Source organism: Microcebus murinus, chromosome 19 (genome assembly GCF_040939455.1).
Source record: "Microcebus murinus isolate Inina chromosome 19, M.murinus_Inina_mat1.0, whole genome shotgun sequence".
Taxonomy (NCBI): Eukaryota; Metazoa; Chordata; class Mammalia; order Primates; family Cheirogaleidae; genus Microcebus; species Microcebus murinus.
Genome location: NC_134122.1, coordinates 28,112,473 through 28,137,205, shown reverse-complemented (window position 1 = coordinate 28,137,205; position 24,733 = coordinate 28,112,473). Strand labels below are relative to the sequence as shown.

The 24,733-nt window shown below is 41.4% G+C and overlaps 1 protein-coding gene across 2 annotated transcripts; it reads left to right on the top strand.

The window, feature by feature from the left end:
* The first annotated feature begins 953 nt into the window (after nucleotides 1-953).
* TRIM4 (tripartite motif containing 4) lies at nucleotides 954-24,346 on the top strand. Of its 2 annotated transcripts, XM_012759389.3 has the most exons (6): nucleotides 954-1,530; nucleotides 9,198-9,293; nucleotides 10,486-10,716; nucleotides 17,130-17,152; nucleotides 17,415-17,512; nucleotides 21,537-24,345. In XM_012759389.3, the coding sequence occupies exons 1-6, from the start codon at nucleotides 1,138-1,140 to the stop codon at nucleotides 22,121-22,123; spliced, it is 1,428 nt and encodes a 475-aa protein (XP_012614843.1). In that variant the 5' UTR covers nucleotides 954-1,137; the 3' UTR covers nucleotides 22,124-24,345. The 2 variants fall into 2 exon arrangements, with proteins under 2 accessions (XP_012614843.1, XP_075851433.1); XM_075995318.1 differs by lacking the exon at nucleotides 9,198-9,293 and having other exon boundaries at nucleotides 21,537-24,346.
* Nucleotides 24,347-24,733: the final 387 nt, after the last annotated feature.

The window sequence follows — 24,733 nt, the reverse complement described above, 5'->3', positions numbered from 1 at the left end:
TCACAGGGCCCTCACAACAGATATGGCTTCAGTTACACTCTCCAGGCATTGCTTTAGCACCCTGGTCCTGATCTCTGCAGGTAGGATGGTCAGAGACTTCTCCAGCAAGAGCAGCTACAGGATCTGCCTCTTTCTAGCATCTCAGATGACAGCCACTCATAGCAGATTACCCAGGGTTGGCTTAGGGCTTCCCACAGTCCCCAGACCTCCTGGGAGTTGAACCACCTAAAATACAGGGGGGAAGTCTCAAATGTGGGAAAGACCATCTAACGCAAATTCTCTTCCCCTAACTTAACTATTAACTTAATCCCTATCTGTACTGGGTCACTGTGTCTCAAGCTCTGAGAAAAGCCTTCCTCTACTAGGCATCCGGCTTCCATGCTTGGGAAGAGAGGGAAATCAAGTTGGCAGGAAGATCAGATAGTTCTCCAGCAGCTTGTGGAGCTAAACACTGCCTTTCCTGCTCGCCTCCCTGAAACTTAGTTCTCTAGTTCTCTCGATTTCTCAAACACCAGGAGAGTTGGTGGGTCTCCGCAGGGACAATAGGAAATCCTGTTTTCCAGGAAGTCAACTAGACCTTGGGGTTGGGGGACGAGAACGGGTTCCTCTCCCTGGAGAATGAGGCTGAACAACAACAAAAAAGGGAGGACTTCAGGGGGAGCGGTACTCCTTAGCCAAACTCCAGGCTCAGCTGCACAGATCCTTAAAGTCCTCCTGGCACTACAGGCCCCCAGGCTGCAGCTAGTCCTGAGCTCCTGCTAGTACTCCAGAACTTAAATCAGCCCCTTCTGCAGGCGAACACAAGAAAGACCTCATCCCTCAGACTCTGAAAGGCAGAGACCGGAAGTGCCTTCCCGCAGGGCTCCACTGGATCCTCGCGGGAGCTGCATTCCATTGCCCTACCCACGTCCTCTCTAGGCTTTCCGGGGGATTTCCGCTTCTCTATTGTTGTCATGGGGAGCCGCCCGCCGTCCCATCACACCCTGCGTTCATGACCGGAAGAGAGACTCCAGTCTCCGTTTGGGGACCAGGGCACCGGCGCGGGTCCGAGGGCAACTGGACTCTCCGCGCCAGCCACATTTTGCAGGTCCTTCCCAGGCCTCAGGTCGGACCCTGGCTCTGGAGCAGAGGAGCGGCATGGAAGCCGAGGACCTTCAGGAGGAGCTGACCTGCTCCATCTGCCTGGACTATTTCGAGGACCCGGTGTCCATCGAGTGCGGCCACAACTTCTGCCGCGGCTGCCTGCGCCGCAGCTGGACGCCGGGCGGCGGCTTGTTCTCCTGCCCCGAGTGTAGGCAGCCGTCGGCGCCCGCTGCGCTGCGGCCCAACTGGGCCCTGGCCAGGCTGACGGAGAAGACTCGGCGCCGGCGCAAGGGCCCTGTGCCCCCGGGCCTGTGCAGCCGCCACTGGGAGCCGCTGCGGCTCTTTTGCGAGAACGACCAGCGGCCCGTGTGCTTGGTGTGCAGGGAGTCCCAGGGACACCAGGCACACACCATGGCACCCATCGACGAGGCCTTCCAGAGCTACCGGGTGAGTTGGCCGTCGCGGTTACTATTACCGGGCTATCTGGTATTGCCTGGGAATGTTTACTTAATTCTCGGAAAAGGTCCATGACGTGGCTGTCATTCTCACTGCGAGCATGAACCCCTTCCCCCCCCCCCCCCCGAAACTCAGCGAAGTTAAGCGACATACGGATTTGGATCTCAGAGCTGGGGTTGTACCTGAGATTGGGGGAGGAGTGGTGCATGCCTCAGCAATCATTCTACAGATTTTTCAAGGGAGCCACTGGGGAGCTCCTAGTTAAGACAAAAACATGAGAGGGTGTGTACCAGTGCTGTCCAATCGGAACATGTTGCCAACCACATAAGTAATTTGAAATTTTTCTAGTAGTACAAGGAAACAGATGATGTTAATTTTAATAATACATTTAACTCAGTTATCCAAAATTTCATTCAGTGTTAATTGATATGAAAATTATCAATGAGATATTTTACATTCTTTTTTTCATAATAGGTCTTTGAAATTGGTATTCATTTTACATTTACAGCACATACCAGTTTGGACTGTCTACATTTCAGGTGCTTGTGTGGCAGTTGCTGTATTGGACAGTGCAGGTCTATATACCCATGGAAGTCATAGACATGGCTTGGGAAAAGCCTGGCTCGGAATGATGAGAATGGGTTTTGTTACTAGCTTCCATCATCAGCTGGGAAAATCACTTAACATTTGAATTTGGGGATTGTCTGTCCTACCTATCTCATGGGTTAAGAAGCTTCAGTTGATTAAGTCAGTTTGCCTTCCTTTGCTCTAGCCACACTGGCTTTCTTGCTTTTGTTTCAAGTCTGTTCTCTTTACCCACATCTTCCATCTTTAGATCCTTTTAGCTTTTAGCTTGAAGACCTTCCTTCATCATCCTTTCCAGAGTAGCCCCACCCCCTTCCGTTGTAACTCCAGTGTAACTGTGACGGTGTAACTCCAGTGGTCTCCAACAGAATTGATATTCAGTAAGTACACAAATACACGGATTTAATGATACAATAAAAATTTTTTGTAAGCTGTAATATGCTTTACAGTTTTATGCTATGATTAGGAAAGCCAGATGCAAAGCCAGATTAGAAAGTGTACATTCATTCTTTCATTTGGTAACTTTTATTGACGCTGGTCATATGCCAAACATTGTTCTAGAAATCTGAACATAAATGGATGAGAAAGACATGACGTTGTCTTGTAAGGGACACAAGCCTGTAGACCATTAATTTTAGCATGTGTGAGAGTTGTTGACATATTTACCAAGTATATGAAAGGTCTGAGGTTGGAGTGATCAGTGACAAGTGAGGAAAGGCTTGACAGAGATATTAAACATGAATGTTAGCTTTTTAAGGGTGAGTACAGGTAGGGAAGAGGGTATTTTAGCCCATAGGAACAGCATATTTAACATGTGGTGGTATGGAATAGTGTGTGCTGTGTGAGGACTGGAGCTTGCTCAGTACTGCTGGAGTGTGGAGCATGGGAGGGAGGATGGTGGGGGTTGAGGCTGAAGAAAGAGGAAGGGCCTTTTCATAAAGAATCTTGTTTATCACACTAAGAAGATTGAATGTTTACTCTTCTGGGCAGTGGGGAGTCTTTTTTTTTTTTTTTTTTTTTTTTGAGACAGAGTCTCGCTTTGTTGCACAGGCTAGAGTGAGTGCCGTGGCGTCAGCCTAGCTCACAGCAACCTCAAACTCCTGGGCTCGAGCAATCCTTCTGCCTCAGCCTCCCGAGTAGCTGGGACTACAGGCATGCGCCACCACGCCCGGCTAATTTTATATATATATATTAGTTGGCCAATTAATTTCTTTCTATTTATAGTAGAGACGGGGTCTCGCTCTTGCTCAGGCTGGTTTCGAACTCCTGACCTCGAGCAATCCGCCCGCCTCGGCCTCCTAGAGTGCTAGGATTACAGGCTTGAGCCACCGCGCCCGGCCAAGTGGGGAGTCTTTAAAGGGTTTTAAGGCAGGGAATGATATGATCAATTTTTCTCTTTTTTTAGAAAGGTTACTTTGGTATCCATGAGGATGAACAGAGAAGATGAATTAGGCTGCTGTTGTGCCATTTTAAGCGAGAGGTAATATGGACCCGAATTAGTGCAAGGCAGGGGTGAAGGAGAAGAGGTGATGGATTGGTTATGAGCTTGAGTTAAATGGCTTGTGACTAATTAGACTTGGAGGATGAGAGTAATCTTGGGTAGTCCAGATTTCTGCTTCTGATACCAGGTAGATGATTATGGGGTTAACTGAGGTAAAGTACACAGGAGGAAGAATAGGTTTAGGATAGAAAATTCTGTGCTTGTTTTGGGATATGTTGAGTGTGAAGTAACTGTGACAGGAAGTCCATGGAAGAGGGATAGGAGGTGGAGGGCCTAGGAGGCTAGAGATAATATTTTAGAATTGTTAGCCTATTCTTGAAGTCATGGAAGAAGTAAGCAGATGAGATTCTGCCAGGAGGACCATAGAGAGTAAAAAAAGGCAGGCATGAAGATAAGCTTGTGAAAGACCAGTGGTTAGTAGCCAGAAAAATAGATGGAGAAGACCCATTGGAGAAATGTGAAGGGAAAATGCATTTGTGGGTGAAGGCTGAGAAAAATGTAAGTGGATGGATATGAAAGGGAAACAGCCCTTAAATCTTCAATCATCAGCAACAATAATATTAATGATAGTTGTTAATTCTTTATTACTTATGCACTACCCACAGTTTTAAACATTTTTCATATTGTAATGCTTTAATCCTCATAGCAGTTCTACTAGGTGGATTCTGTTTCCTTTTTACAGATGAGGCAACTGTAGCACAGAGATGTGAGATTACTTGTCTAATAGCTTCCAAGAGCCAGGAAGCAGCTAAGCTTGAACTGAGGTCCTTTAACCCCAAATCCATTATACTTTTCACTCTGTCATAACTAATCTGAGAATATTGGAAGAGGTGGGATTTTGGGATTAAGCAAAATAGTCCAACTGGACAGGGGTGAGTGGGACACTGGGGTGGGCTGAATGTCACAATGTTGACTAGGCAAGTATTCAGGAGTCAGGTTATTAGGCAGAATTCCCTGATATCTGCCCTTCTCTTTATCCTCCTCTGCTTAGTCATTACTCTATTTATTCATCTCTCATTTCATCCCAAGTTAGTTAGAAAAACATCAAGTTGTTCTTGGGTGGAGCTAACCTGTTTCCAAGCATCCCATTCTAAGCATATACTCAGATGGATTGACTGTCTCTTAAAAGTTGGACAGTTGGAAAAGTTAGGTGTTCCCTAAATCAATGGTAGGTATCCCTATTCTACACCTGTTATGGTGGGAGTAGAAAAAGAGAAAACAGAAATAGTTTCATAAACCTCAGGATGCAGATTATTTGCATGGAAAAGGCTTCCAAGCACAGCTCGTATTCCCCACATGCCAATATTTAGCCCTCTGACGCTAGTAGCAGATCCCTCCATTCTATTCATTTAACAAATATTTATTGAACATTTGTTTTGTGTCAGACACTGTTCCATAGCACAAGACACAGCACTGGGAATCCAGTGGTGAACAAGCCAGATAAAGGCTTTGCATGGAGCTCACAGTTCAGTTGGGCTGGGATGGGAGGTAGTCAATAGATAGATGAAATAATCACAGATTGTGATGTGTACTGTAAAAGAAGAAAGTGCTATGTCAGAGAAGTAGCAGGGGCTTTAATCAGGTGAACAGAGTCTTCTACCAGGATGTGACATTTCAGTTGAGACTGGATGGATGAGAAGAAGTCAGCCGTCTGAGGAACTGTGGGAAGAACATTCCAGGCAGTGGACAGCAAATGCAAAGACCCTGAGGCTGGGGAGGGCTGGTTATATTTATGGAACTGAAAGAAGGTCTGTGCGCCTGGGGCACAAGGAGCAACAGGAAAAGTAGCATGAGATGTGATGCTTGACGTTGGCCAGGTCTGGCTTATGTCGGGCCATAATAAGATGATTGAATTTTCTTGGTGAGGAGGGAAGCCAGTGTAGAATATTTAGAGAGGAGTGACTAGATCTGATTGGTTTTTATTGTGGCTGCTCTGTGGATATTGGATGAGAAAAGGACAAGACTCCAAGTAGGGGGACCAGTCAGGAGGTTATTGTAGGTATAAATAAGAGACGATGGTGGTTTAAACTGGGCAGTGGCAGTGGGCATGGCAAGTAGGCAGATTTGAAGTTTATTTCAGAGGCAGACCTACCTGCTAGATTGATTGCAGAGGTTGCAAAGACAGAAATTCACAGATCTTAAGAGACATTTATTTCAGTTGTCTTCATTTTCTAGCTAAGAAAGCTGCCACACAGGAAATGTGTGAGGCTAATTTACTCACAGAAACACAGCTAGTTCAAGGTCTGTACTGAAACACAGATCTTCTGCTTTGAAGTTTAATGTTGTTTGAACTAATACATGATCTCAGTCAGTAAATGTCTTCATTCTATAAGTGTATGCTCTTTTATTATGCTTATGTTTTTATGTACATATGATTTTCTAATTAAATGAAGAGAAAGTGATTTTCTTTTTTTTTTTTGAGACAGAATCTCACTTTGTTGCCCAGGCTAGAGTGAGTGCCGTGGCGTCAGCCTAGCTCACAGCAACCTTAAACTCCTGGGCTGAAGCAATCCTCCTACCTCAGCCTCCCAAGTAGCTGGGACTACAGGCATGTGCCACCATGCCCCGCTAATTTTTTCTATATATGTATTAGTTGGCCAATTAATTTCTTTCTATTTATAGTAGGACGGGGGTGGGGATGTCTCACTCTTGCTAGGCTGGTTTCAAACTCCTGACCCAGAGTGCAAGGATTACAGGCATGAGCCACCGCGCCTGGTGGAGAAAGTGATTTTTTAAACTTCTCTTACCTCTAACCCAGCTTCGAAATGCTTGGTGTTGTCCTCCTGCCATCTCATGGCAGTTTCTGTTTTTGCAGGGAAGGTGTTCTCATACTTTCCCCAAAGCGTCGCCAAATTAACTCAGGTCCCAGTTTAGATCCCAACTTTGGCAAGATTCAAAAACACTTAGGTGGAATCTTGAATAATAGAACCATATGAGATAATTCATGCATACTGGAATTGTTAAAAGGCTTTTTAAAAAATTTAAAATCTCTATTTAAAATGTTTTATTTTTTCATTATCAAACTAAAGTGAAAAGTTTCAACAAATCTTGGTCATATTTAAAGGAGCTACATATCTCATTGCAAGCCTCAAAATTGACAGTGATCACAAAATGGCAGTTACTAATAATTGAATAACAGTAAAATTACATGAGATAGCTTACTGAGTAGCAGGGTTATATACCAATTTAACCACTAGGAATAGTAAATCAATTATATAATGTTAGGAAACATTATAGCAGAAAGAAAATAGCACAGATGATATTGTGCCACTTAATAGAACTGTATAAATCCCTTTTATAACCTAATTTTATTTTTTCCTATTTCATTTTACGATGAAATTTTCAAACATACATCAAAGTTAGAAGAATTTTATAACACCAGTAAACCCACATCTAGATTCTACCATTAGCATGTAACTCACTTGAATTTTTTATCACATAGCTGTCTGTCTGTATCTCTCTCTGCATCCATCAATTGTTATTTCCTTTTGAAGCTTTTTAAATTCAAATGCAAACAAAATACTTCAGAATGTATATCATTAACCACATTTAACATTTGTTTATGGTATTTTTTGAGGTAAAATTTAATGCAATAAAATACACAGATCTCAAGTGTACATTTTCTGAGCTTTGATTAATGCACGCACCAGGATAACCTAAGCCCTTCTCAAAATAAAGAATGTTACCATAATCCTGCTTTCTTCATGCCCTTTCCCAGTTATTCTCTGCTGTCTCCCCACACCCAGTGCAACCACTGTTCTGACTTTTTTTGAACACAGTTTTCTTGTTCTAGAACTTCATATAAATGGAATTATGGAAAAATAGATTCCATATAAATGGAATAATTATGGAATTATTAATATATAATTATATATTAACAGCCAACTTTGTTGTTGTCAGTCTTTTAAATTATTTAACTTTATTTTAACCATTGTTATTTGTAAATGATTGGAATAAAAGTTATATCTATCAGTTTTTATTATCCTCCTAGGAAGAATTTTTTAACCCTTTGCACTCTGATGTTGAGTGTGGATAATGTCGAGTGGATGATGAGGAAAAAGCAAGCAAGTGCAAAGGGTTAAAAAGTTGTACAGCTTATTCCTTAGTTGTATTCACTTATTTTTTTTCCTTTTAGGGTTTTATTTTGACATCCATTCAGACTTACAACACGTTGCCCTAGGCCACCCTCAGCATTTGACACTATTCACCCGTTTTTTAATTTAAATTTTCTCTTGCTTTGGTTTGTAAGAAACTGTTAGTCCTTGGTTTTTCACCAACTGCCCATCTTAGTTCCTTTGTAGGATTTTCATCGTTTGCATACCTCTTACATGTAATTGTTCCCAGTTCTAGCCTCTTTCCTGTTCTTACTCTGTAGAATCTTACTGGGTAATTTTACTTATACCCATGACTTAACTGCCACCTGTGTTTTAAACCCTAAATCTGCTTATGCAGCACAGATCTTTTTCTTAACTCTTAACTGCTAGCATACCCACCTGAATGTCCTGTAGGCATCTCAAACTCAGTTGTTCAACGGGACTGATTTTCTTTCCTTCCATTTATATATTGCTCATCTTCCTATATTTTCTAATTAGATAAATAATCTACAATCCATCTAGTTACTCAAATCAGAATCCAAGGGCTGTACCTGGACCTCTTCTTTCTGCAGTGATTTGGTCATCAATTCCTATTGGTTTTCCTCTGGTTTGTTTCTCTGACCATCTACTTCTGGCTCTGTGGTCATGTCTGACATTCTGCTATCAGGTGCTGCCCCTCAACAGCCCACTTTGTCAGTGTTGATTGCTTACTTTATTTTTTCATAACTTATTTGTGTTTTTAAATTACAAAAATGGTATATGCATCTTATAGAAATTTAAACAAAACAAATTTATAAAATTTCTGGTCCCCTCCCACAACTTTCAAGCTATTCTTATTTCCTAGAAATAACCAGTGTTAATACTTAGGTGTATATCTTTCCAGATTTCTCTTCTATTCATATACAAATATGCACACACAGATAAACACACATGTGCACAGACACACGTATTTATTCAAAACAGAATCATATAATACATACTGTTTTGCAGCTTGTTTTAAACTTAATATACCATGTAACATGTAAAACAAATTATATACCATAATTTGTTTTGCTGTTTCCCCATGGGTGGATAATGAATAATGCTACAGTGAGCATTCCTTTACATATTGATTATTTTTACTAATGTTTCATTGGATAGATCATTAGAAGTAGGATTATGCATATTTTAAATTTTGTTAAATTCTGCCAATTGTCCTTCAAAAAGATGGCACCTTTTTACTTCCTACGCCTTCTTCCTTGCCAGTACTAGATATTTGTTAATCCTCTAACAGTTTTCAGTTTTTACCAACTTACTAGGAAAACTCAATATATTAATAGTATGATGATTACAGACTAGAATAGTTTTTACCATAGGCCTGTGACTGCCTTAAATATTTTCTCAATCTGATTCCCTTTTTGGATTAGGTGACATTTAGCTCTTAAAAATGATAATGCTTGGAGAGTTGATTTCTTACCTATGTGTGTTTCTGCTGGCAGGAGAAACTTCTTAAGTCTCAATGTAGTCTCACAGCCAAGATGAAGAAAGTCATACAGTTACAGGAGATGGAAGCGAAGAATACTACAAAGTGGAAGGTAATAGCAGGAGCTATTGGGCATTTCTTGTCCCTGAGACCCTTTCAATCTGGGGCTGCCTGTGGAGTTTTGCAGGAAAGAGCTTTCAGGGTATCATCAGAGGTCAGGTCTCTTGTAGATAAGGTGATAATGGGAGCAGAAGTATCTGTCCTTACTGACTTGTGGCTTTGGGTTATGTGAATTCTGCACACTTCATTCCCGTATCTCTACTTTCAAGTAGTGCCCCTCTCCTTCCTACTTTTTCTTAAATACACTCTGTAGCTTGGAGTTGGTTTGGGTCCATGGCACTGTGGAAAGAAACAGATGAATGGACTTTCAGGGAGGCACGTCTAGGTGGGAGGTATCATGCACGCGTGCATGCGTGTGTGAGCGCGCGCACACACACACATACACACATTGCTAAAGGTTTAACCAAACTACTGTGTTTTCCTGGAAATAAGACAGGGTCTTATATTTATTTTTCCTCAAGAAGACACCCTAGGGCTTATTTTCAGGGGACATGTTATTTTTTTTAAGTATGGTACAACAATCTACATTTATTCAAATATAGTTAAGTTGTCTTCTTCTGGAGCATCATCATAACTCTCCAAACCCTGAATTCCATCTTGAATTTCTTGCGACTGTATTTTTCCTTTAGAACCATTGGCCCCAATCTCTCATGTTGAGCCATAGAGCTCTCATGGGGCAGATGAGAAGGGTTGCTGATCTTCTTCACAGCTCCTGGACGAAATGCATGGGTTGTGCAGATATGCTGCGTAGCCACGCCCATCACTAGGTCTTATTTTTGGGGTAGGCCTTATATTGCACAAATGCTTAGAAATCCCTCTAGGGCTTATTTTATGGGTAGGGCTTATTTTCAGGGAAACACGGTAAACAGGTGTTTTGATGGCTGAACTAAATAGTAAATGTGAAAGTGCGTTTTAGTTTAAAAAGTATCTGGACAAGGGATTGCTTTCAGCAGTAGAGACTCAAATGTTAGGAAGAATGAATGAATACTGTATTGACTAGTACAGTCATATCATGTAGGTGTAGATAAAGGAATAATGGAAATTTGTATTGGAGTGGACAGGAGCTTTTCTAGAGGAGTTGCTTAGGATGGAAAGGACCATGGATTGTTGGGGAATCATGCACAAGGAATTTAGGAGCAGGGGCCTGGTGGAACCAGGAATGAACAAATGTCATGTGGCCATAGGTGCAGATAAAGAATCAGCGAATGAGAATCGCTACAGAGTTTTCAAAGCTGCACAACTTCTTGACTGAAGAAGAGCAACTGTTTCTTCAGAGACTAAACAAAGAAGAAGAAGAGACAAAGAAGAAACTGAAAGAGAACATGTTAAGGCTCAATGAAACAATCATTTCCTTGAAGAAGCTCATCATAGAGGTCGGGGAGAAGAGCCAGGCCTCCGCCTTGCAGTTGCTCCAGGTAAGACAGGCACGGGGGGATAGTCTCCTTCTTCATGAAGTTGTTAGTTAACATCACTGACTGAACCCCTTCTTGTCTTTAGAGCTGAATGCCCTTTGTGGTGAGTGGGTTTAACAGAGGACATGTCTTCTTTTTGTTGGTAATTGTGTACTGTTGTCATTATACAATTAAAAAGTCAAAGATTCACCATTCAAAGGAAATTAATATGATATTTAGATATGCTGAGCTCAGGTAATATGAGATACTTAGATTCATATAGTCTAATAATTTGTCTAAGATCTGAGGCATATCTAAGACTTTCTGATTCATCTTATTTGTACACTTATATTTCTGTATTAAATAGTAAAACAAAGCAAGCATAAAACCACAAAGTACTGTATCAACACTTAAGAGAATTTACCTTTCTTACTAATTTTTAATCATTACAGTGATAGGTTGATATAATTTTGTTTTTATCCCCAGATTTTGATGGGTACATTCATTTAAATAATTTCTAATATCCAGCAACCTATAAAAGATCGTAATTCTAACTCAGCACTTAAATTTGGGTCCTTATAAATTCTTTCAGTTTTTTTTTTCACTTTTTTTTATACTCATCTCTGCCTCCTTGAATGGCTGGGTTATCTTGAGAGCATGTCTTTAAGCTCTGAGATTCTTTCCTCTTTTTGGTTTAGCCTGTTGTTAAAGCTTTCTGCTACATTTTGAAATTTCCTAAATGACTTTCATTTTTTTAAGTTCTATGATATCCTTTCTTATGTTGTCTAGCTCTCTAGTGGCTTTCACTTTTTTCAGTGATTTCCTGAAATATTTTTTTGGCTTCATTTTATTGGTTTTTAAGTTTCTCTTCAATTCTATTTATCTTATTTGCAACCTATGTTCTGAATTCCATTTCTGTCATTTTGATAGTTTCCTTGTGGGTAGAGTCCACTGCTGTAGCTCTACTCAGTTCTCCTGGGATTCTTGAGCTTTTTTTTTTTTTTTTTCCTATTGCCAGGGTTGTTTTGTTGGTTTCTTCTCATCTGGCTCTGGGTCAATAGGATTGCAGGGTACCTGTTCTCCTCTGCTAGGGACTCTCCTGAACCAAGTCCAGCAGTGATGGCTGCTCAGGGTAGGGGAGTCCTGAGTGAAGTGTTGGACCTCGGGGAGGTTCTGCCGGCCCCGTGGTAGTGGTGGGGACTCAGTAGTCAGGTCTCAGGGTCCATGCATAATTCTGGAATCTCAGGGGTGGAGTGGTAGGCCTGGCAGGGGTCCTGGAGCCACAGGGGAAGAGCCTCCGACTCAGGCACAACGAGAGCTTCTGAGCTGGCTCTGGGGATTTTGGGGATGGAGCTGCCCATATGGGGGGCTGTTCCACCAGTGTGGGGACTCCTGATGCCCAGTTGTGCAGTCTCAATGGCCCAGGGTCTATGTAGGCAGGCCCATGCTGCTGTTCAGCCAGGTTCTCCCTCCACACCTAGGACCCACTGAGGCAGTAGCCCCAGTCTTCCCAAGTGGTGACTGTGGCATCTGGGGCTCCTCCTCTGTTCAGCTCCCACGCTGGGGAGGAGGTGTGCTCGGCCCCCAGTCACAGGGCCTGGCACAGGGTAGCATCTATTGCCTCCCCAGCTCAGTGGGGGTGATGCAAAGGCTATTGCTGGAAGGTTGGGTCCTGTGCAGACCTGCCTCTGTGTACCAGAATGATTAGGATGGTGTCAGTTGCAGAAACCTGGGATTGGCAGGCACCAGATCTCTGCTGCACCTGCTTTCCGGAGCAGTGTCTCCACACAGACTCTGAACACCTCTCCGATCATTTCAGAGGTCTGCAGTGGAGGAGGGAGACCTCTCACATATTGAGCTGCCTGTGACTTTTGTTTCCCTTCTAAAAACCAGTGTTCCCTCAGGTTGCTTCTATCGTGCTGTCCTCCCCTCTTCCAATCAGTGTGAATTGTACTGGGACCCACAGCTTAATCTCCGATGTGGTGGGTGAAGCTTGTGAGTAAGAATCGGCCATGCCCTGTTTGACTGAGTTGGTAGATGCTGTAATGACCTATAGAGTTGTTCTCCCTGTCTGTCAGGAGATGCTTACAGGAGAAAGCCAGCTGCAGAGATGTTCTTTTGTGCCTGTAATAAGCTCTAGTCCTTTAGATGGAGCACTTGAATGCCTCCGGCTTTGGGAGGGGCCTTGTAACTCCCAAAGGGTTGCTTGATCTCCCCCCACAGCAGAGCTGGGTGGAGGGGCAAGGCTGGGCCATCCTGGAAGGCTTTGCAAAGCCTAAGCAGGGTTCATAGGCCGTTCTCCTGGCCATGGGGGGAGGCACTGGGAGGAGGGTTGTGGCTGGATGTCCAAACCTGGAATGCAGCTTGTGAGAGGGACTCCACTTCCCAGACTGGCTGTGGCGAGTGAGCTCTGCCCCTCTTGCCTTGCCTCTGCCCTTGGGCACTTGAATGGGGCACTTGGTTGCTTTGGCCCAGCGGGCTGGGATCTTCTCCGCTTGGGGAGGTCCCTCCCTTATCCGACAGTGCAGCTTTGTGCCTCATAGTGGTTTCAGTGTTGTCATCCTGACCCCTAGGAGAAGTGTCGATGCTGGGTCTCCAAACCAGGAAGGTTGCTTGTGCATAAGGGGCTATAGTTCATAGATTGGCTTTGGGGAGTGAGCTCCACCCCTCTTGCCTTGTCCCTGCCCTTAGGTGCCTGTATGGTGCTACCCTTGGTTGCTGTTGTACCTCAGGCTGGGATCTTCCCTGCCAGACCACCTTAGTCTGACTGCATGGCTTTCCTATGTGTGTGTGTGGGATGGGCACTTTCTCAGATCGCTGTGTTTTAGACTCCCATAGTAGTCTCCCATCAGTTCCACCCATGTGGGTTTCCTCACCTCCCTTGATTCCAGCTCCCAAACCTCCTCCCTGTGGTCCCCAGCAACCTGCTCGAGTCCTGGGGCACAGGATCCAGCCTCCATGTCTGACCCAGTGGTGTGTGTCTCTGTGAAACGCTGGTAGGTAGGGAGCTCCCAGATTGGGCACACCAGGTCTCCTGCAGGTCCTCAAAGGGAGAGGTGTGGGCCCCAGTCTCTGTGGAAACCTCAGACTGCAGGGTGTGCCAGCAGAGGAGAGGCAGCTGCTTGCCAAATTCTGGGCTCAGACTACACTCCCAGTTGTAGTGGGTTGGGGAGGGTTGGCAAGAAATGAGTCTGAATGGAAGAAAGCTGGCTCTCCAGCCTCTTGGGTCACTCCCCTTGGAGGGGAGCCCTGCATGGAATGTCCAAGCTCTGGGGTCATGCAAATTCTCCCCATAATTCCGTGGTTGCCGCAGTGCTTGGGCTTGGGGTGGAAAAGCTTCCTAGTAACTTGGTAGCTGCTGAATTCTTCAGAATCACTGAATTCTTGTGAGTGGGAAAAAGGGATCCCCCTCCCCCCCACCTTACCCCTTCACTGGGCTTCGAGCCTCTCTGGGTTTGGTGCTCACCATTATCTTTTTTTCCTTTATCCACTTCCTTCTCTGCTTCAAAGTTTTCCTCTGTGAGGTCCCTGGCAGGCTCTGGCACTTCTCTTACTGACCTTCCCCTGAGCTGAGTCCCCTCTCCCCTCTCCTTTATTTGAAACCCTTCCTTCCCTCTGGGACCGTCCAGCAAGCGATGTCTCTAGTCAACCATCTTGCCCCTCTATTTCCACATCAGTAGTGTTCAACCAGGATGATTTTGTTCTCCACAGGGCAATGTGGGGACATTTTTGGTTGTCACAACTTGGGGATGGTTACTATTGGTGTCTAGTGTTAATAGGGTACTGCTAAACATCCTATGACACATAGTACATACCTCTCCCTAGCTCCCAGCAAAGACTTACCCATCTCAAAATGTCAGTAGTGCTGAAGTTGAGAAACCTGCTGAATAGTACTGTATTCCATTGTATTAATATACTAAAACCATATTAGTCCTTTTACTGTTGAGGGAAACTTAGATTATTTCTAGTTTTTAGTGTTATAAAAAACAGTTATGAATATATATGTTTTTTTTTTTTTTTGTGACAGAGTCTCTCTTTGTTGCCTAGGCTAGGGTGAGTGCCGTGGCGTCAGCCTAGCTCACAGCAACCTCAATCTCCTGGGCTCAAGCAATCCTGCTGCCTCAGCCTCCCAAGTAGCTGGGACTACAGGCATGCGCCACCATGTCCAGCTAATTTTTTGTATATATATTTTTAGTTGGCCAACTATTTTCTTTCTATTTTTTTAGTAGAGACAGGGTCTCGCTCAGGCTGGTTTCGAACTCCTGACCTTGAGCAATCCACCTGCCTCGGCCTCCCAGAGTGCTAGGATTACAGGCGTGAGCCACCGCGTCCTGCCTGAATATATGTGAACATCTTTTGGTGTTCCACATTTATCCACTTATCTATCAGTTGTGTACCTATGAGAGCAATTCCTGTATGTGTGTTCAGCTTTAGAAGATGATTCCAAACCATTTTCCAAAGTGGTTATATCAGTTTACACTTTTACCAGCAATGTATTAGAGTTCCAGTTGCTCTGTATCCTCACCAATACTTGGAATTGTCATTTCTTTAATTTTAGCTAACCTGAAAGGTGTGTAATGTTATCTCATGCCTTCAATCAGTTCTTCTTCCCTTCTTGTGAAAGGTAGATGGCAGAGTAATCACTCTGTGATTCTCCCCATGTAACATGCTAATAAAATTTATATACCTTTTCTCTACAAAAAACGTAGGTGGCATTTTCCTGATAACTAATGAGATTGAGGACTTTTCGTATGGCAATTAACTATTTTTTAAAAAGAGTAATTTCAATTTACAAAAAAGTTGAGAATATAGTACCCACATCCCACCTCACCCAATTTCTCCTATTATTAATCTTAACATGTTACATTACTATGCTTCATTCATTATAATTGATGAATCAGTAATACATTATTATTAACTGAAGTTTATAATTTATTCACATTTCCTTAGTTTTTACCTAATGTTCTTTTATTTATTTATTTATTTTTTACCTAATGTTCTTTTTTTTTTCCAGAATCCCATCTAGTCTCCCACATTAAACTTAGTTGTCATGTCTTTTCAGGTTCCTCTTGGCTGTGACAATTTCTCAGATTTTTCTTGTTTTTGGAGATCTTGATAGTTTTTTTTAAAATTTTTTTTATTTTAGCGTATTATGGGGGTACAAATGTTAAGGTTACTTATATTGCCCATGCCCCTCTCCCCCCTTGAGTAAGAGCTTCAAGCATGTCCATCCCCCAAACGTTGCACACCTTACTCATTGTGGTTGTATGCACCCAGCCCCTCCTCCCCCCTCCCACCCTCCCAACACCCGATAAATGTTACTCCTATATGTCCACTTAGGTGTTGATCCGTTAATACCAATTTGCTGGTGAGTACATGTGGTGCTGGTTTTTCCATTCTTGAGATACTTCCCTTAGTAGAATGGATTCCAGCTGTATCCAGGAATATACAAACAGTGCTATATCACCGTTGTTTCTTAAAGCTGAGTAGTATTCCATGATATACATATACCACATTTTATTAATCCACTCATGAATTGATGGGCACTTGGGTTGTTTCTATAGCTTTGCAATTGTGAATTGTGCTGCTATAAACATTCGAGTGCAGGTGTCTTTTTCATAAAGTGACTTTTAGATCTTGATAGTTTTGAGGTGTGCTGGTCAAGTATTTTATAGGATGCCTCTGTTTGGAATTTGTCTAATGTTTTTCTCAAGATTTGACTGAGAAACCTATAACCATAGGTTTTTGAGAGGAACTGTATTTTTTAAATACACCATTAGCATTGACTAGCCAATATATTACTTAGAGTTTTTGCATCTATTAATATGTTATTAAGTGAAACGGGTCTATAATTTTTTCATGTATTTCCTTGAATGGCTTAAGGAACAAGGTTATACTAGTCTCTTTAAATAAGTTGGGACAATTTTCCATTTTTCTCTTTTCTGTCACAACTTATGGTAGGTGTTTTTCAGTTCCCTAAAGTTTAGTAAAATTCACTTGAATAAAAAAACTCTTTGGACTCAAGGCATTATAAAGATGTCCTTGGCGATTATAACTTAAAAGTAATCTTGTTAAACAAAGGGAAGAAGAAGATTAGAAGGTCAAAGGTGGATCTGCTAGGATGACGCCAGAGGGCAAGAAAGGAAGATGGTTCTGTGATTGAAAGAAAATAGATGGCGAGGTAGGTGAAGAGCCAGGAGAGAATTAATGTCATTGTGCCAAAGGAGAAAGAGTAGAGTTTCAAGAAGTGGATTGGTCAACATTGTCAAATAGTGCAAAGGGGTCACATGAGAAAAAGGACAAGATTGTGTCAATCCATTGGCTTTGGCATGTGACATTAGCAAAAGCAACTGACAAAAAACATCTGCTCACAGAGTTGTGTACTAGGTCTCAAGGAGAAAGTTTATAACTTACTGCTTTCTTTCTTCTCTTCACAGAATCCAAAAGATATGTTGATCAGGTATGAGTTCCTGGGGCTCTCTTATGGGGACCTGAGTGGAATGATCAAGATATAGGTTGAGCAGAGGGGAAATAGGGCCTGGGCTCCATAGATCAGTCTGGGTGCACACTAAAGAGTCTGCGGAGGAAATATTATACTGATCACTTTTGTGAGGAGGAATGGGAACAAAAGTGATCTGAGCTTTGGGCTTGGAACTTTTTGGTTGGGAATTGGGGGTCTTGGCTGCCCTAGTTGTCTTCTAAGAAGAGCTATACTTTCTTAGGAGTGAGATGCAGGATGTGAACTGTTCCCTTGAAGTTCTAAAGGTGAAGACAGTGTGCCAGCTACCAATGATGAAGGAAATGCTAAAACGATACCAAGGTGAGCATAATTTCTGGGACTTGGGGCTCCCTAGAAATCTTTCAAATAAGAGAATAAACAGAGAAGTCTGGAAAGGAAAGAGGAAACAGAGCATGCAGTTGATAAGAGTGGCAGGAAAAATGTTAATAATAAATGCATAAATGCTTCATTCAAGAAACATTTAATACACATTGTATATTACAAGGTACTAATGATACAAAAAGAGAGATCTGTTCTCTTTTTTCTAGGAGTTCACAAGCAAATTCAAGAGACAGACACATATCACTTGCTGTAATTTAGCAGGAGTCAGCGTTTGTCAGTGTTAGGAATAGAACGTTACAGAAGTGCAGAGAAAGGACTCTGTTTGGGGGGTGAGGTGGGCATGTTTTCACAGCACAGGTGAGAATTCTGGCATTTGAGGGATTAGTAGGTGTCTTGCCAAGTGGAAAATGGGGGTATATTCTTCCAAGTGGAGGTAGCAGCATGAACTAGGGTGTAGAGAAAATGGAGGGGAGGGTATCCATTGTGGCTTAAAAGAAACAGTTTACCCACAATAAACTACTTCAAGAAATGTTAAAGAAAGCTGTTCAGGTAGATGGAAAATTATGCCAGATGGAAATCTTGTCTATTAAAGGAATAAAAGAGCACCAGAAATGGTAATGACATGAATAAATGTATCTTTTTTTCATTATTTGAATCTCTTTAAAAAGTAATTATGAGGGCAAATTTATGTGTCGACTGGACCATTGAGTGCGTAGGTATTTGATCAAAAATTATTCTAGGTGTTTCTGTGAGGATGTTTTTGGATAAGATTAACATTTAAATCAGCAGACTCATGTAAAGTAGATTGCTCTCCATAATGTGGGTGGGCCTAATCCAGTTAGTTGAAGGCCTGAACAGAAGGAAAGGCTGACCTTTTCCCTGAGCAAGAGGGGATTCTACAGCAGATTGCCTTGGACTTCATCTGCGTTACTGGCTCTTCCTCATGGCCTTTGAACTGGAACATTGGGTCTTGAGCCTGCCATCAGACACAACAGATTTAGACTTTCCAGTGACAATAATAACATGAGCCAATTCCTTGTAATAAATCTCCTATACATATTCATACATATATATCCTATTGATTATGTTTCTGTTGAGAATACTGACTAATAGAGTAATTGACTAAACAGACAAAAAATAATATATTGTGGAGTTTATAACATATTCATAAGTAAAGTGCATGACAGTAGTGTGACAATTGGGAGGGGAGAAATAGACATATACTATTATATGGTTCTTAGAACATATGTGAAATGGTATGATATCACTTAAAGGTAGACTGATAAATATGTATACTGTAAACCTTAAAGCAGCCACTAAAATAAATGATTTATAGCCAATAAATCAGTAAAGGAAATAAAGTGGAATCATAAAAATATTTGATTAATCCTATAGAACGCAAAAAGAGGAAAATAAAGAACAAATCAGACAAATAGAAAGCAATTAGCAAGATAATAGACAGAAACCTAATCATATTAATAATCACATTAAATCTAAATGGTTTGAATACCCTAATCAAAAGGCAGATTGGATTGGATAAGAAAAGCAAGACCCAACTATGTGCTGCAAGAAACACATTAAATGTAAAGAATCATGTATATTTAAAGGGAAAGAATGTAAAAAGACATATGTTAATACTAGTCAGAAGAAATCTGGAGTGACTATATTAGTATCAAAGTAGATTTCAGAGCAAGGAATATTAGCAGAGATAAAGAAGGTCTTTTCTTCACAATAGAGAGGCCAGTTCATCAGGAAGACATAACAATTCTAGACATGTATGCACCTAATGACAGAGCCTCAAAATATGTTAAGCAAAAATAAATAGAGCTGCAAAGAGAAATAGACAAATTCACAATTACAGTTGCAGTTTTCAATACCTTCCTTTAATAATTTTTAGAAGAAATAGGCAATAAATCAGCAAGGGTATGGTAGACTTGAGTAACATTATCAATTAGTTTGACCTGACTGATATTCATAGAACACTCCATTCAATAATTGCAGAATACACATTTTTTAAATGTATGTGGAACATTTTTCAAGATAGATCAAGGTGGTCATAAAACAAATTTCAATAAATTCAAAGTATTCAAATAATACAAAATATATTGTCTGACCAATTAGTAGCAAAAATATCCTTGGGAAGAATCCCAAAATGTTGGGAAACTAAATAACATACTTCTCAATAACACATGAATCAAAGAAGTAGCCAAAAAGGAAATTAGAAGCTACTTTGAATGTAATGAAAAGACAAATACAATATATCAGAATTTGTGAGATGCAGCTTAAACATTACTTAAAGGGAAATTTATAGCGCTGACTACGTTTATGAGAAAGATGAAGTTTCTCAAATCAATGACCTCAGCTTCCACCTTAAGACACTAGAAAAAGAAGAGCAAGTAAAGCCCAAAGTAAACAGAAGAATGGAAATGATAAAAATCAGAGCAGAAATTATTGCAATGGAATTAAAAACAACAGAAAAACCAATCACTGTCATCCCTAACAGTGCTTATTGGGAGGAGCAAAAGCTGGTGCTTTGAGAATATCAATAAAATGATATACCTTTAACCAAAAAGGTAGGAAAAAAGAAGACATACATTACCAACATCAGGAATGAGAGAGGTGACATTGTTACAGATTCTACAGATATTAAAAGGATAATAAGAGAATATTCCAATAAACTCGACAACATTGATGTAATGCACAAAGTCCTTAAAAGACACAAATTACCAAACGTGACTCATAATCTTCTGTCAAACAGGTGTTGTAGTTAAAAACCTTCCCTAATGGCTTCACTGGTGAATTCACCAAACATTTAAGACATAAATGCCAATTCTACATGAACTCTTATAAAAAAATGAAGATGAAGGGATATTTCTCAATTCTTTCTGTAAGGCCAGCATTACCATAATACCAAAATCAGACAAAGACATTATGAGAGAAGTATAGATCAATGTGTCTCATGAATACAGATAAAAATATTCTGAGAAAATATTAGCACATTGAATCCAACTGTGTATTAAAAGGATAATATACAATAATCACCATGAAGCAAGATTTTTTTCTTTCTTTTTTTTTTAATAGCAAGGCTTTGCTTTGCTCAGAAATGAATGAGATTTATCCCAGAAAAGTAGGGTTCGTTTAACTTTTGAACATCATTGTAATTTACCATATTAAAGTAAGAAAGGAAAATCATATAATTGTCTCAGTTGATGCAGGAAAGCATTTGCCAAAATCTAATACATTCCTGATTTTTTTTTTAAAAAAACCTTAAACTAGGCAGACAAGGAGAGTCTGAGGGGGAAGGGAATTTGCAGACAGGGAGGCCAAGGAGGAAGTTACTGATACAGTTAAGGTGGGAGATGGGATAAAGGGAGTGGTGACAGGAGTGTAGACTACGAAAAGACAGTGATAGATTTCAGAAGTAGAATTGATAGGACTTGGTGACTAATTAACCTTTGAGGGTCAGAGGAAAAGAAGACTTAAGAACAAACTCAGGATTTGAAAGGATGTGTGTTTGTTTGGAGGTAACGCTCTGACAACTTAGAGAACATAGGAGATAAGATGTCTGCATTTGAGGGGGTTAGTCCCCAGAGGATAGAAAGGGGTGTAGGATAATGAATTCAGTTTTCTTAATCCCTCATCTATGTGACATCTGTGTGTACCTATACAAGAACCAGCTAATCAAAAACCTTGGTTTTAGTCCTGAAACAAGTCAGAATTTGTTAATCTCTTTCCAAATTTTATGCTGATTGTGAAGACTTGAGCCATGGAATAATGAGCTCCCCATTTTCTGGGACTTACTCTTTAAGAGTAGAAGGGAAATGAGGATTTCTGGTTGGGAAAGGCCATTCTAGGGCTTGTTAGGCCCAGCTGAGGAGTCATCCCTAACAGTGCTTATGGGGAAGAGCAGGAGGAAAGTGATGCTGGAAAACAGGGACATTTCTGGAGAAGGGTTGGTGATAAGCTGCTACATTACTTATCTCAACTCTCATTTTCTCTGCAGTGGCTGTAAATGTAGCTGAAGAGACAGCTCATCCCAAACTTGTCTTTGCCCAGGAAGGGAGATACGTGAAAAATGCAGCAACAGAGAGTTCATGGCCAGTATTTTCTACAGCATGGAACTACTTTGCTGGATGGAAGAATTCTCAGAAGACCACACACATTGTTGAGAAATTTCAACACTTACCCTGTGTTCTGGGAAAAAACATTTTCACCTCAGGGAAGCATTACTGGGAAGTTGAGAATAGAGGTGGCCTGGAGATTGCTGCAGGGGTGTGTCAGGAGGACATCATGGGGATTACTGATAGTTCAAGAATGTCCCCCCATTCGGGAATCTGGGCTATTCAGTGGAGTTCAGCTGGGTATCGGCCCCTAACAAGCCTCCCTTTAGATCCCCCTAACAAAGAACCAGCTCTTCTCCGGGTGGGGGTTTACCTAGATCATGAGGCTCGCAGTGTCTCCTTCTACAGTGCCGTGGATGGACTGCACCTACACACTTTTTCTTGTTCTTTTGTCTCTCATCTCCGGCCATTTTTTTGGTTAGGTCCATTAGCATCTTTAGTCATCCCACGAGTGACTGATGGGAAATGAGGCTATTCTTCCCCTGCCTCCAGATCCCAAATCCTTCCGTGTACCCTAGCTCAGTGACACACATCCCCTGGCCCTCTTTCTTTGGCTTATGTCAGTATCCTGGTTAATCCATCTTCTGGTTCTCACTAATTGAATCATTTGGTATTCATCCTACATGTGTTTCAGAAGAGGTAGGTCCACGGAAAGTAATTCAAGCCAGTGATGATGGGACAGGAAATTTTCCAAGGTGCTTTTGAAGAATGTATTTGTAGCTTTAAGTAAGAGATGTTTTGGAAGACATAGCCCTACTTCTGATGTTAGCAGAACTGAGGAGAATACAAGAAGAGTGGAAAGGTAGAAGAAACAGCCTTTCTTGCCCTGGTTAAAGTGTTCGAATATCCCTAATCTGAAGCTTCTTGTTATATGAGATAGTTGATCCCTTATTTTATAAGGCAATTTCCATTTCCTTTGGTTACTTGCAGCATGAGGTACCCTATCTGGCACTATAGGCACATAGCATGAACATGGCATGGTATAGGCTTATCTCACTTTTTCTGCAGTTTCTCAGAGGTATAGAATCCCTTGCTGTCCAATCATGCAATGTGTCTTCTTTTCAGTAAGTACAGATGTCTCCCACTTTTCCAGCTCGGAACCTTGAGGAAATTTCCCTCACTCTGCCCATGCTGCTTGTCTTCTGTTCCTGACCATGTCTCTGCCCTCAACCATTTACTGTACATTTGTCAACTTCATAAGTTTTTTATAGAGCGTTGTTAGTATCCTAATGACCATGTTGAGAAATGTGTTAAGTATCTACATTGTCCTGGCATCTTCATATAATGCAGCTTTTTGAGATGGAAATTTAAATTCTATTTGTACAAATGAGAATACTGAACACTTCAGAGTAACTAGCTCAGTTGCTTAGCTGGTAAATAGGAATGTTGGAATTAAAATCCAGCTTTGTCTGAGATGAAAGCCCACACTCTATTCTACTCTACCTTAATGTGTAAACGTTTATTGAGTGCTGATTGGGTGTCAGTATCATCTTCGTTTCAGGTTACTATTTTGTTATATTTTTTTATCCTGTATATGTTTTCCTGGTTTTACTTTTCTGCTCTAGATTATATGTACTCTGAGGATTGTGACAATTACCGATAGTTATTTTAAAGATAATGATTGTTTCTCTTTGGCATAAAAGTCATGTGTACATATTATATATAACATACAAAAAGTATAAAGAAAATTAAAAGTTATCTATCATCCCACCACTACTAACATTTTAATATATTTTCTCTTAGATTTTCAATAAATACTCTGTGGCAATGGTTTAATGATGATTCTTACAAACTCCCAGCACTTTCCCTAACTCCTCTTCCCCTTCCTATATGTCAGCCCATCCTGGCTTGTCTTCCTCCTCAATCTGAGCAGCCCACTCATTCAACAATTTCTACTGACTTCTCAACTTCCTAGGATACTTGCTGCTATGGATTGAATTGTCTTCCCCAAAAGTTGAAGTCCTACCTGTGAATGTGACCTTATTTGGAAATATTAATAGGATCTTTGCAGCTATGATCTAGATGGGGTCATTTAGGTGGGCACTAATCCAGTATATCTGGTGTCCTTTTAAGAAGTGGGATATTTATACACATGCCCACACACACATGTCTGTGTACAAACACAGGAAAATGCAAAGTGACAACATAGAGGGAAGGCTCTGGGAGATGGAGGCAGAGGTTGGAGTTATGCTGCCACAAGCCAAGAAACATCTGGGGCCACCAGAAGCTAGGACAGGCAGGAAGAATCCTTTCCTACAAGCTCTGTAGGGAGCATGGCCCTGCCAACACCTTGTTTTCTGATTTCTAGCCTTCAAAAGAGGATAGACAAAAATTTCAATTGTTTTTAAGCCACCTGGGTTGTGTCCTTTGTTATGGCAGACCTAGGAAACAAATATACTTGCCCATCAGAACTCCATTACCTGCCTCCACTGTTCCTTCTGGACTGTTGGAAGATTGATTGATTCTGCTACAAATGCTATTTTCTGGCTTCAAGTGGGCTTTTTGAGCTGCATGGTAAACTTTATTTTTCATCCTTCGACTTCTTTTTATATCCTTGGTGGCAACAATTCCAAACCTTTTCCTCTTTTGTCACGCCTTTGTGACTGCCTTCATACTTAGTATTGCAAAGAACTTGCATCTTCAACAGAAAAACTTTTTGTCAGCCCATTTTATTCTTCATGTTATTTTGCCTTGGTTTTTTTTTTTTTTTTTTTTTTTTGAGACAGAGTCTCGCTTTGTTGCCTAGGCTAGAGTGAGTGCCGTGGCGTCAGCCTAGCTCACAGCAACCTCAAACTCCTGGGCTCAAGCGATCCTTCTGTCTCAGCCTCCCAAGTAGCTGGGACTACAGGCATGAGCCACCAGGCCCGGCTAATTTTTTTCTATATATATTAGTTGGCCAATTAGTTTCTTTCTATTTATAGTAGAGACGGGGTCTCGCTCTTGCTCAGGCTAGTTTCGAACTCCTGACCTTGAGCAATCCGCCCGCCTCGGCCTCCCAGAGAGCTAGGATTACAGGCGTGAGCCACCGCGCCCGGCCCTTGCCTTGGTTTTTGAGTCTTGATATGAACCCTTCTGTTCT

Excerpts from the sequence above, each read along its gene's own strand:
- TRIM4 (XM_012759389.3), top strand. The coding sequence starts at position 1,138 with ATGGAAGCCGAGGACCTTCAGGAGGAGCTGACCTGCTCCATCTGCCTG. Across the intron at positions 1,531-9,197 it reads AGGCCTTCCAGAGCTACCGG|GAGAAACTTCTTAAGTCTCA; the intron begins GTGAGTTGGCCG and ends TTCTGCTGGCAG. Across the intron at positions 10,717-17,129 it reads CCGCCTTGCAGTTGCTCCAG|AATCCAAAAGATATGTTGAT; the intron begins GTAAGACAGGCA and ends TTCTCTTCACAG.